The sequence below is a fragment of the Dunckerocampus dactyliophorus genome, chromosome 13 (assembly GCF_027744805.1).
Source record: "Dunckerocampus dactyliophorus isolate RoL2022-P2 chromosome 13, RoL_Ddac_1.1, whole genome shotgun sequence".
NCBI lineage: Eukaryota > Metazoa > Chordata > Actinopteri > Syngnathiformes > Syngnathidae > Dunckerocampus > Dunckerocampus dactyliophorus.
Genome location: NC_072831.1, coordinates 21,487,100 through 21,500,405, shown reverse-complemented (window position 1 = coordinate 21,500,405; position 13,306 = coordinate 21,487,100). Strand labels below are relative to the sequence as shown.

The 13,306-nt window shown below is 40.3% G+C and overlaps 1 protein-coding gene across 2 annotated transcripts; it reads left to right on the top strand.

Moving 5' to 3' along the window:
* Positions 1 to 89: 89 nt before the first annotated feature.
* Positions 90 to 11,341, top strand: ivd (isovaleryl-CoA dehydrogenase). 2 transcript variants are annotated; one of them, XM_054795936.1, is made up of 14 exons: positions 103 to 141; positions 214 to 356; positions 1,996 to 2,085; positions 2,220 to 2,271; positions 2,361 to 2,530; positions 2,626 to 2,719; positions 5,325 to 5,455; positions 5,563 to 5,659; positions 5,742 to 5,835; positions 5,921 to 6,002; positions 6,093 to 6,197; positions 6,676 to 6,748; positions 9,987 to 10,116; positions 10,404 to 11,341. In XM_054795936.1, the coding sequence occupies exons 2-14, from the start codon at positions 225 to 227 to the stop codon at positions 10,423 to 10,425; spliced, it is 1,272 nt and encodes a 423-aa protein (XP_054651911.1). In that variant the 5' UTR covers positions 103 to 141; positions 214 to 224; the 3' UTR covers positions 10,426 to 11,341. The 2 variants fall into 2 exon arrangements, with proteins under 2 accessions (XP_054651910.1, XP_054651911.1); XM_054795935.1 differs by having other exon boundaries at positions 90 to 356; positions 10,404 to 11,337.
* The last annotated feature ends 1,965 nt before the right edge of the window (positions 11,342 to 13,306 follow it).

Below are 13,306 nucleotides of genomic sequence, written 5' to 3'. Positions count from 1 at the left end.
CTCATAAACACCATGTGATATACCATACCAACCTGCAGGTGGCGATAATGCAGTTATTCCCGTGTTAACGCGCCAACATCCACCGTAGAAGAAAAAGCAACCCAGTCAAATGACTGGCCTGCACAGTGAAGAAGTGTCAGAGTGAGACCTCTAGTGTTCTCAAAGTTGGACTCTGCTCTTCTTTACTTCTTTATTTTTTATTCATTTATCTAGGTCACAGCGCTATGTTTGCTCTCAGAAGTACTCTCCGCCTCGGCCCCAAGCTGTCTATCCCCGCGTTGGCGAGGCGAGGATGCGCCGGAGCTGCTATCCCGGTGGACGATGTGGTGAACGGACTCACTGACGAACAGATTCAGGTTAGCCGCAGCTGCTAGGTAACATGACAACACACACACAGTTCATCCCCTTTTCTGCTGTCAAACTGCCGAAAAAGAATCACATTCACTTTTCGCAACGGAGTCACTGCGTGGTTTTAGCTGTATGAACACAGGATGGCTTATTCATGAAAATATAACAAATTATGTCAGCTAAGAGGCAGAGTAGCACACAAGACCTTTAGTAGTAGTCTAGCTAGCCAAACACTATTGCTAGTTTGCCAACCAAAGTGAAGAAAGTACTAAATTCCAAGCCGCACATGCATGCATATTTTGCAAGGTGACACGGCGAAGGTTTTTTGACGTCAAGTACAATTGCATTGTACTTGTGAGCAGGGAAGTGGGTGGACTTCATAACAAACATTTGATTGGCTGACACGCTGTCGTCGTGCATGATATTTAAGAAGTGTAATACAATGGAATTTAATTCATTTTATATTACGATATATTCCAAATTATGAGATACCCTTAATACGTTTGCATGAAAATGAGGTAACATGCACTTTTTTGTGTAATTCAATAGTACAATGTAAAAATAGCACAATCTAAAATATGTAGCAAAAATTGGTGTGGAACTGCATTGCGTGTTTGTAATAGTTTGTCCCTTCTTGCTGAAAATATTTGCCTTGTGAGCATTTTTTTAAGACAGAAACTTTGATGTTTATGTGCTTTGTACTTTGTACTGATTGTGCAATGTACTTGTAATAATTCCTCAAGTGGTGACCATTGTCTCAACAGTCACAGTTTATTAGACTGGTATTATCCTACCAGCAAAAAGGCCATCCATCTTCTATCTATGCTTATCCAAGGGTTGCGGGTATGCTGGAGCCTATCCCAGCTGACTTTGGGCACCTGCCAGCCAATCGCAGGGCACATATAGACAAACAATCATTCACATGGACAATTTAGAGTCACCAATTAACCGAACATGCATGTTTTTGGAATGTGGGAGGAAACCAGAGTACATGCAAAATCCACACAGAGATGCCCAACAGAGATTCAAACCCAGATCTTGCCGATCTCCTGACTGTGTGGCCAACATGCTAACCACTAGGCCACCGTGTTTAGTGTTAAGTACTGGACGAGATTTTGGGGCAATGCACACTCCCCAGGCTTGTGGAGGTGCCCTGCATGTCTGGATCTCTGCTCCTACTACATATACTTCACCTTTTGTGGCCACTTGTATTTGATTACGGCGTAAATACATGACGCAAGAAACAGCTCCTATATTTCACTTTAAATGCATATCGCATGAGAGTTTGGTGCGGAGTTACGATGCATACCGCCGCCCAACACGTACTGCCAAACCCATTCGCGGCGGACTATATTTATTAGCGGCAGTCCGCTGCAAATAAGTGAATGTATTGGAAACGCTGCCTAATGATCACCAGCTTAGACTGATAACATAACCGCCACACTTATAAACACCACCTTTTCCTCCTTATTACAAAAATTGCATTGTAAAATTAGGCTTGTACCCTAATAAAAGCTTTGCTCCTAATAGATGCTAGGAACTCTTCATTGTTCAGTAAATAAATATCCCGAGCTACTGTATGAAGAAATACGGAAAATGTATCATTTCTGTCAAATGATGCCTTTTTACTCTCTTTCTTTGGTGCAGCTCAGGCAAACTGTTCGTAAATTCTGTGCAGAAAAACTTGCACCCCATGCTGACGAGATAGACAGGAAGAATAACTTTGCAGGAATGCGGGTGAGTTGCTCCACTTTAAATTGTCCAATGTCTAGTAGACATGTCGGAGTTATGGTTTTTTGTATAGTAATGGTGAGAGTGTCAAAGGTTGTTGATACACTGAGATGATGCTGGTTATGTTGTATGTGTGAAAGGAATTCTGGAAAGATATGGGTGAGATGGGACTGCTCGGCATTACTGCTCCAGGTAAAGATATTTTTACTCAATTGAATAACTTTGGAATTCATATGTTTTTATTTACTTTACATTACTTTTCCTTTCTGCGTTTCTTCCAGTGGAATTCGGAGGCACAGGATTGGGCTACCTAGATCACGTTCTCGTTATGGAGGAAATCTCTCGAGTGTCAGCGGGTATCGCCCTCAGCTACGGTGCCCACTCCAACCTGTGCGTCAATCAGATGGTGCGACACGCCAATGAGAATCAGATGGAGAAGTACATGCCCAAAGTCAGTACATCGATTCCTATCTTTCACTAATGGCCAAACGGAAGAAACCTGGGTTCTCTTTCAGGATCTTTTTTCTTAATTTTTATTTTTTACAGTTAATTACAGGAGAGCATGTGGGAGCTTTGGCCATGAGCGAAAACAACTCTGGCTCTGATGTTGTGTCCATGAAACTCAAAGCAGAGAAGAAAGGTATACTGCAGTCTCAGGATTCTCTTAAGGTCAAGCGCTGTGTTTGAAACCATCTTCCCCATAGGAAATAATGGACATTGAAATAGTCCGATTGTTCCAACAGTGTAAACTGTTGCCATCATAAAAGCTTTATTCGCTGTGCATGGTTTTCAGTAGCATTTTAACACTGTCATACAAGTATTAAAAAAATTAGGGCTACCAAAAATAGCGGGTTATGGGTGGTGACTGATTTATTTAATTAATTGCGTAAAAAAAATCCCGTCATTAACACACGCACATCGTGCCAAGCCACTCCTTTCTGTTATGAAGACAGATGGAGGCACAATAGCGTCCCCACAGAGTCTTTTATAACTTTATTCTGACCTGAACGCATCAACAGCAGTGCATTTCCAACACGATGTGCATCTTCAACTCCCAAACGCGTCTCTAGTTCACTCGTCCTCGGAACAACACTTTCTCACTGTCACTAGAAGACCGCAAGGTGTGCTCAGAGACACTCCTAGCATCACAACAGCGTCTTTATTATCCCGCGTATGTGTGGTGTTAATAAAGAGAAAGACAAAGAAAAACAGTAAGTGGATATTATCACTCACTAACATGGAAGTGCAATTGGCTGCATTTAAGTATGCTCGGAAATTCCTGAGAATACGTCTCCACTCGAAACGGGAATTCAACATGAATTACGTGGTGTCTTTTGAACGCAACTCCTCATTGCTCTTAATAACACAGTTAAAGTGTGATTCAAATATTCTGCTACTATTAAAGTGACTAGTGTTAGGCAAATACCTTTTGTATGGTATCTTTTAGCTCGATTTAAATTTTCAGTTCATTTGGAGCTGTTAATACATACAAATACACTAAGTCCCCAACTTACGAACATCCGACATGCGGACATTCAGAGATACGAACGCAAGCTGACTGGTCTATATTTTCATGTATTTTGCCTTGTGGTAACTCCATATTTATACTGCTACATGCTTGACCAGCAGAGGGCACTGCGGCACTGCTAATGGGACCAACAGGTAGAGGGAGAAGGTGGGGAGAGAGGAAGGCTAAGTTGTAGCTGTATGATACAACACGGACAGAGCGTGTGATTTAAAGTTTATGAAGAGTTAATAGGCCTGCTTAATTCTACACCACCCACAGAACACTACCTCTTTTAGAAGAGTCTAACGACGACGATGATTTGTCCTTTTTTTCAATAACTCCTCCTCCTTCACCACAACGACGTATGCTCGACCACTCCTCTTCAAAGGTAAATAACATTTATCATTATGTATTATTATATCACTTTTATTATTGTTTTTTTTATTAATTATCCTTGTTTAATATTACTACTACATCCAAACTCATATTTACATACATACACATATACTGTATATGTATACACGTAGATGTAGTACCTATATCATTGGTAATATTACCTTTTCCCCTACTTAAGAACAATTCGACATAAGAACGGTCGTCTGGAACCAGTTGTGTTCGTTGGTTGGGGACTTAGTGTATGTATAATTGTGTCCTGTCATTTATCTCTCTGTTCATAAAATAGAGTCAAAATTGTCATATTTCACACATAGTTGCAAATGGTAATTAATCATGACAAATACATTTTAAAGCTGTGATTAATTATATATATATATATTTTTTTTAATAATTGGCCAGTCTTGGTAAAAATGTTAACCACTGTTATTAATAATCACAGATGCTGTCATGGAAGTGCAAAATAAGTAGCACAGTTAATGAAAAGACATAAACACAATAAAATGATATAACTTGATTTAACCAATGACAAAGATGTAATGCAAACAGTAGGGGTGTAACAATACGTGTATCTGTATCAAACCGTTCAATACAAATGTGTACCGAACCGTGACCCCTGTAACGAACAATACGCAGTTTCACATTTATTGTATCAACTTCTGACAGCACTCTGTGATGAAAGCTCAATGTATCTGCGATTAACTACTCTGGCTTAGGTTGCATTGTCAAGCACAGAGCCACCGAGCTCCGCCTCCCACATTCATACCATGCTAAAAATGTGACAAATGTTGGCAATTTCAATAAAATTCAAATTAAAAAAGGCAAGGTAATTTTATTTTTTGGATTGGAAAAATATCGAACCGTAACACAAATGTACTGCAATCTGTATGGGGCATTGGGTTGGGGAGAGTGGGGTTGACAGCACCGTCGAATTTGCATAATTGCCATGACTCAAAACTCAGTCCAGAATGGAGATTTTGAAAAACTCAGACTCGGTGTTTGTGTGTGGTCGGGTATGATGGAACTTTTTGGGTTGTGTCATAAGAAATGTGTAACTTTTTTTTTTTTTTTTTAGATAACTTACTTTTTTTTTTAATAACTGGAATTTTTTTATACTGCTGCAGTCTTTTAGCCTTGAACAACCCTTGTTGAGTCTGCTCAAAGCGAAAGCAAAATATGCAAAGGTGCTAAAGTGAGTTCTAGTGAGGTAGACTTATATCTCGCACGACAGCAGGCCATCTTTTTGAATAAGCTTTCCAAAAAAGCCAAAGAAAAAGCATATGACATACCCCGAATGAATCGTTTTATATTCTGCACCATTTTCGTGTGTGTGTGTGTTCCCAAGGTGACTACTATATTCTCAATGGCAACAAGTTCTGGATTACAAACGGACCAGATGCAGACATCCTCATTGTGTATGCCAAGACTAACCCAGAGGCCTATCAGAGAGGCATTTCAGCTTTCATTGTTGAGAAGGTGAGATAAGAGCAGCTCAGATGAGGCTTTGGTGTGGATGTTTCTATTATTGTTGCAATCTTTTCGACTGTCTGCGCCACACACCTCCATGTGGGTTTGTCCCGCAGGGGATGCCGGGTTTCTCCACAGCACAGAAGCTGGACAAATTGGGCATGAGGGGATCTAATACTTGTGAGCTGATCTTTGAAGACTGCAAAATCCCTGGTGTGTCCTAAAAGCACACTGTGAAAAAGAGTGAGCAAAGCCTTGTTTATTATTCTGATCCCATGTTTCTGTCTTGTTTTAGAGGAGAACGTCCTGGGCTCATTGAACAAGGGCGTTTACGTGATGATGAGTGGTCTGGATCTGGAGAGGCTGGTACTCGCATCCGGACCTGTTGGGTGAGGAAATACTCTGATAGCTGTTTCTAATCTTTTGACCTGTAGAAATAGGTATGCAGACTTGAACATAATTACTGTTATTCAGCATCATGCAGGCTGTTTTGGACCACGCTGTCCCCTATCTGCACGTCAGAGAAGCTTTTGGGCAGAAGATTGGACACTTCCAGGTTTGCTCTTTTTGTTCTTTTATGAGGGCTGTCTTTATAGAAAAACACTTCAGAAATGACCCTAAATGCTTTATGCGTTTGTTGTGACAGCTGATGCAAGGCAAGATGGCTGACATGTACACCAGGCTGACCTCCTGTAGGCAATATTTGTACAACGTGGCCCGGGCCTGCGACAGAGGACACTTCAACGCCATGGTCAGCCTCTCATCTACTTTACATGTTTCTGAAATACTAGATACTTCTGCACCACTGCTTGCTTCAGTCACAATACTAAACTGTTGAATTACTGTCTTTACTATCTCCAAAGTGAGAATTATCTTATAAAAGGTAGAATTTGTTGTACAGATCTTATATTAGATCTCATTAGACTCTGTTGATGTTGAGTTGTATCATCAGGAGATTGACTGCATTTTGTTGCAAAATGATTAAAAGTTATGCAAGAATTTTAAAAGTAACATCAGAATTTAAACTCTTGGAATTAGTGCTGTACTTGAATACAATCTGTGTATATGTGTGTCCCTGGGTTTATGCAGTAATACTACAAAAAGAAGTACGCCAGTTTTGAGAAGAGGAATCGGTCTTACTCCTGATGATGTTACAATCTGACAATAACACCTGACACTTAATCCCACACCAGCCCACAGTTGTTTTGTGTTTTGTGGTGCCACTGCAGGACTGTGCTGGAGTGATCCTCTACTGTGCTGAGAACGCCACCCAGGTCGCCCTGGACGGCATTCAGTGTTTGGGTGAGTCATAAGGCGTCTGCTGTATCATTCGCAATCAACGAATCAGTAGAAGAACCACAATGATAGTGCTTTTTTGTGCTCAAAATGTTTTTTGAGTCTGTTAAGCACATGCCAAAGCAACAGGTGGTGCCATAACTCCTAACACTAAGGTTATTTTAGCAGAAACCTCAAAAACACTTACAGTTGATCGGAAAGGACGTAGCCGAGTTTTGAACTATTTTGGCATCTTCCTGACCACACTTCGTGTTCACAAGACTAGAATAGTTTGTTGACACCCCCAATTTGAACTCGGACTGGCGGTAGGTACGGATTCTTTGAAATAAACACATTTAAAGTGCAGACAGTCTGTTAGCAAGTTAAGCTAACCGATTAACTGCTGAAGTGCAGAGCTGTTGCTTAGCAACAACGACCTACGAAAAGCTATATGATTCACCTGCGCAAGCTTCAGGTCGAGATGAAACTCCAGACAGCGAACCATACAAAATGCTGGATGCCAGTAAAGCCAAGGAAGCCCGTCCATTCAAGCCGCTGGAACCCAGAGAGCACGCATTACGTAACATCTTAAATGAAGCAATGCAAATGAAAGAGCTACAGAAGGGAATACAGTGAGATTTGAATGCACACATTGCCACCCTTAAGGGGAGCTTCTCTGAGCAACAGAAGGCGATACCGCGAGACCTAAGTGCACAGATTGACAGCCTCAAGGTGAGCTTATCTCAGATTCGTGAGATTCGAAAATAGAGCACTGCGGAATGAACTGAAGGTACTACAGGCTGATAATGGTGCCTTGCACGCCACTCTTAAGGAAGACAAAGAAGCAAAGGAAAAAATAATTGAGCAAATGAAGATCAATTGATGAGGTGGACACAAGAAAGAACCATGTGATCCCGACTGGTCTCCAAATCAAACCCAGGTCATATGCCAGGGCGGTTGAGAAGGGAGGAGAACCAGATGAAATGGAAGTTGCTTCAATAGAGCAACAAATTGCCAATTTTCTACAATCAAAGGAGGTGGATGTAGATATTGACACCACTGATGCATGCATTCCACTGTATGGCAGAAACGACACCACACCCATCATTAAGTTCACCAACAGGAAATACAAGATTGTACTGTTGAAACCAGGAAAGAAGCTGAAAGGTGCAAACGTCTAAATAAATGAGCATCTGATGCTGATATCCCTAAGTAAGCATTCCACTTGAGGAAGCGGGGAAAACATTCAAGGTACTTGGAGCGCCAACTGCAAAATCTACATCAATCTAAGCGGTGGACCAGAAGAGGCCAGAGTGCTTATTGTCAAATACATCAAGGACTTGAGATCACATCACCATGACAACAAGGAAAATGGAGGACACAACTCCCAAGAACTATGCAGACGGAAGGATTACATTTATTAACAATGATAACATCACCAGCACGGTGCAAGGGACTGCTCGACAAGACGTACTGGAATTAGGAACCCATTTGTCTGTATTCAGTGACATTCACAATACAACAAACCTTTTGCTTCCCGGACCCCAAAGATTGGAATTGGACAAGGATACAGACAAACTTTTTTTTCCAATATTAGAAACGACTGCTTTTTACTACACGGAGGAAGAATACAACCATAACATAAAATCGGACAGCAAGTTATCAATTATTCACATCAACAGCAGAAGCATGTACGCAAACTACAACATCAGACAATATTTCAGTCAGTTTAAGGAACCTTTTCAAAGCGATCGCAATCTCAGAAACTTGGGTTGATGTTGAGAAGGGCATGGATTTTGAGCTGGAAGGATATGACATGAACTGCATCAACAGGTACAACAAAAGTGGAGGACATCTGAACCACAAAGTCGTAAAAAACCATGTCATTTGCAATTGATAACATTTTAGAATGTATGATTGAAAACTGTAAAGAAACAAAAATGTATTTCTAAGTTGTTTATATAAAACACTGAAGTCGAGTATTGAAATGTTCGAGGACTGGATCAAGGCAACCTTCAGACATCAGCCAAAAAAGCATCTTCGTATGTGGGGACTGCAGAAATCAGGCCTATTCTGAATCCAAATAAGCAACAGATAATCGATGAATTCATTGACACAATGCACAGCATGAGTCCATATCCTAAAATCACTAAACCAAACCAGCAATGGTATCCATGTCAGCCTGTCTGCAAAATTCTGTTATGGTGACCAAAAATGCACTTAAAATATTGAAAAAAAGATGTTTTCCATGCTTGTGGTGGCTTCTTCCTGATTGTCCTCATACATAGTGTGCACACCAAGGAACAGTTGAAACCACAATGATTATGGAGAGACCCGAGCATGCACTTACGGTGGGGAGGTGTGGTTTTAAGCAAGTAATAAATGAGCGTGCGGCGAAAAAGAAGAATGAACGTGACATTTCACTGCTGACATTTGGAAACGTAAAAGAAGCTGAGCCTTCACAAGAACTTAAACGATAGTGCTTCAGTTTCATTTATGTATTCTGATTAAGCTGTGACATTTAGCCAGCGTGCACTCGTCATACCGTGTGTGTGTGTTCCCTACTAGAACTGCGTGGAAGCAGGAGATCGTTTTGACAAATTGTGTCAAATTTGATTCATTTATTGTTCATACAGTGTTTCCATGAGGACTGCAATCTATCTGTGGTGTTGTGCGGGGGGGGCTAGATGACGTATTTGCTAATTTGCATGGCACAAAACGCTGTCTGGGGTGGAGACTTTCAAAAAACGCTGGCTCAGTGTTTGTTTGTGGACGGGTAAAACTGAGATTTTTGATTTGCGTCGTAAGAAATGTGCATAATAGACACATGAAATTATTGATTTTGATCTAATATCGCTCTATATTGATGATCAGATGTGTTTTATAATGCAAGACCAAGTCAGGTGTGTTTATATAGAGTACATATGAGGTGTGTTACAGGTTGCGTCACTCCCATTTCTTTTTTTTTTCTGCATTTTGAAGCTCTACTTAGAACCTCCTTAAAATCCAACAGTGCAAAATGTCAATTCTTGCAGTTTTTCAACTGGTATTAACATTTTATTCAGGAGCGCGTACTCCAGTATCCACTTTGCTACAGTGCTCCTTCTCATTCCGAGCGATGCGTTCACTGCGGCGGGATTTTTGCAGTTTAGAAGCAGGAAACCGACAAGCAGCAAAAGTTAGGCCTTCCAACAAACGAACGGACTTCAGACAACTTGTCATCAAGTGCCAAATTATTCTACTGTGTTACCTATTCTGTCGCCAGGCGGCAACGGCTACATCAACGACTACCCCATGGGACGGTTTCTGCGGGACGCCAAGCTGTATGAGATCGGTGCGGGCACGAGCGAAATCCGCCGCCTTATTATTGGACGATCCTTCAACGCCATGTTCAAGTAGGAACGCCTCTTCGTATCCCTACGGCCTTAACTTGTTTGACTCATTGCCGGCTCATCATGTGTGAGAATCTGTTCATGTACAGTAGATGTAATTATGCAGTGTAAACACCCATAGTTGGAATAAATGAAATGTTTTATTCATTTCCATATCAAACAGTAATGTTGTTCTTAGATGGCCCTGTTACATTACATTGTGCAATGACACTTTTGAATCTTTTCACTTAATGTTTTTTTTTGTTGTTGTTGTTCCTATTTCATGCACACTGACTGTTTTTTCTTAACAGTCCGACTTCCAAAAACCAATAAGAAAAAGTTGTTCCTGATCCATTGGTATGACAATAAAGCAGAGCACAGACTGAGGATTGAGAACATTTGGTGTTTAGTCGCGCTGCTGGGTTCAAACCCGGAACACCCAATATTGACTTTCTCCAGCCTTCCAGGCTTTTTTATCGCCACACGTACTGTAACCATTCACTATTGTACTTTGTTGAAGAGTCCGCCTTCTACCATGCAATGCCAGCTCAAATGGAACACTTGTTTGGCTTCTTTTGGTAGGAAACAACTTCATCTTGAGTAGGCTCGATCAGCCCCATTGTGTTGACATCTTTCTACATGGATTGGAAATATGTAGATGTACATTATGTATGAAAATTGTTTGCAATCAAATAAAAATTATTTTAACGTTTTGTCTTATTTACATAAATGCACCTGACAGTAGTTGTCCATAGAAAAGTGACTTCTTTTTTATAGTAAATACATTTTAAATCTAGATATTAGATATTATTATTATTATATTATTTTAGCCAGCAGTCACATTAGCGAGGGCACCATTCTATTAAGTGCTGTAGAAAGCCATGACGCTAAGAAGGAGCTTGCACCCAAAATGGAATGCGTCCATGAATAATGGAACTACACTGGTGCTTTTTCCTGCTTTCAAACGCACACACACACGCACACACACACTGTGACTATAAAGAGAGGGAAACAGTGGCATGTCACATGACGCATTCCCTAATTACTGATATTAACTGGCATGCAGCAGATTGTGGGTTCTACTGGTGTTGTGGGTTCTATTTTAGAGTCAATTTTACCTTCACCTGATAAAAAATGTGATTCAAAACTGAGTTGCCATCTCATTTTTTTTTTTTATGTGCATAATTGTCACACAAGTATAAGAAGTTAAACAATATAACTATGGAGTTTTTGTGGAGGCTGAATTAAATATAAAGTAAAAAAATAAATAAATAAATGTATTAAAATGTCCATTAATTAATCCAATTCCAAACAATGTACACATTTAGTAATTATTTATTTCATAATCAATTTATACATTTCATGTCCTTTTTAATGAATGTAATGTATGTTAATGAAATAAGCACATTGAGCAACAGCCCTATGGAATGCAACATGAATTATAGGAATCTGTCTCTCCAAGAGCTGGAGGGCTGGATCCATTATCCAGTTGGTTCATCCACCATGTAAATAATTAAAAATGCTGTTAAAAATGTGATTAAATAAATATATACAGGAGTTCTACTGAAGTGGAATTAGGTTTAAGTGGGAAATCAAGTAAATCCCTCCAAGAAATGAAATAGTTTTACATAGTAATGATGGCTTCGTCATCTTCATGACATAAATAGTGGTGTTCCTAAGTTTTCATCAGTACAATCAATGCCCAAGTGAAGGTTATTTACTATCATACTACAACGGAACACACTCATTTTTTCTGCGTTTTTTTTCCCACTCCAGCTTGAATGGACCCGGTAAAGCCAGAAACACTTTTTTTTTGCCATATCAGAAAGTTTAAAGCACGAGGTTAACCTTTGAGCCGAGTATTGTACTGAACTGCTTAATTCATGACTCAATCTGAAATAATGGAGCAGCATACATAATAGCTTGACCTAATGTGACATTTTTCATAACCTTATTCAAGAAATGCATGAACAACAGGCATATTTTAAGATCTGCTGTATTATATTTCAATCTAAGATGTAAAGTACTCTCATAAAGGTCAATGAGCCATTTAACTGCCATCAGTATTTGATTATTATAAGTAAGGTTGCCAAAAGACATGCGGTCCTCTCTTAACATAATCGAGTGAGGCACAAATGTTTTGACCTTCACGGGACGCATAATCTGCATTTGTTAACATGCTTAACACAATCTCGTATGAACCGGTATGAGAGCTGTGTCATAATTGTGCCCGTGTAACGATGATAATGCAGATAGAGGCTTTGATGACTGTGGTCACACACTACAACTGCATTGCATCAAACGCATTTTGCATTTACTGTTTGCTTACGTGTGTCAGTACTGGTAATTCTGCAACGCTGCAAAGCACAATAATTAACACATCGTTAAAAGTATACTTTCCTACAGTGCCAAGCATAACTAAGCATGATTCTGTGTGGGGTAGAAATGATAAATACAGCTTGTGTGTTCTCCTTTCCATGTGGCTACATATGCACAGTAACTGACAAAGAGGGGACGGTATCTTCACACTGCACTGACTACTTTCCATTGTATCAAAGTGTCAATGCTGTCTCATGAAAAGATACAAGCTCAACAAAAATATAAATGCAACACTTGTTTTTGCTCCCCTTTTTCATGAGCTGAACTCAAAAGATGTGAAACTTTTTCTATGTACACAAAAGGCCAGCGCTCTCAAATATTGTTCACAAATCTGTCTAAATCTGTGTTAGTGGGCATTCATCGTTCATGATTCATAATGTATCCACCTCACAGGTGTGGCATATCAAGATGCTGATGACACAGCATGATTATTTCACAGGCGTGCCTTAGGTTGGCCACAATAAAGGCCACTCCAAAATGTGGAGTTTAACTGTATTGGGGGGTATTCCGGAAGGGTCTGAAAACCAGTCAGTATCTGGTGTGACTCCCACTTGCCTCAAATACCATATACACCGATCCAGAGCATCCCAAACATGCTTGCTATCTTCAAAACGCCATCATAGAACACACCTGTTTTTGTTGTCCCATGCCATGACCGCACTGCCACCACGGGCCACTCCATCCACAATACATTTTACCGTATTGATAGCATTTTGAATGCATGGAGATACTGTGACGGGAGCCTGAGGCCTATTGTTGTGTCATTCATCCACACGCACCACCTCGTGTCGCAAGGCTCTGTACACAATCCCTGGAAACTGAAAACATCCCATTG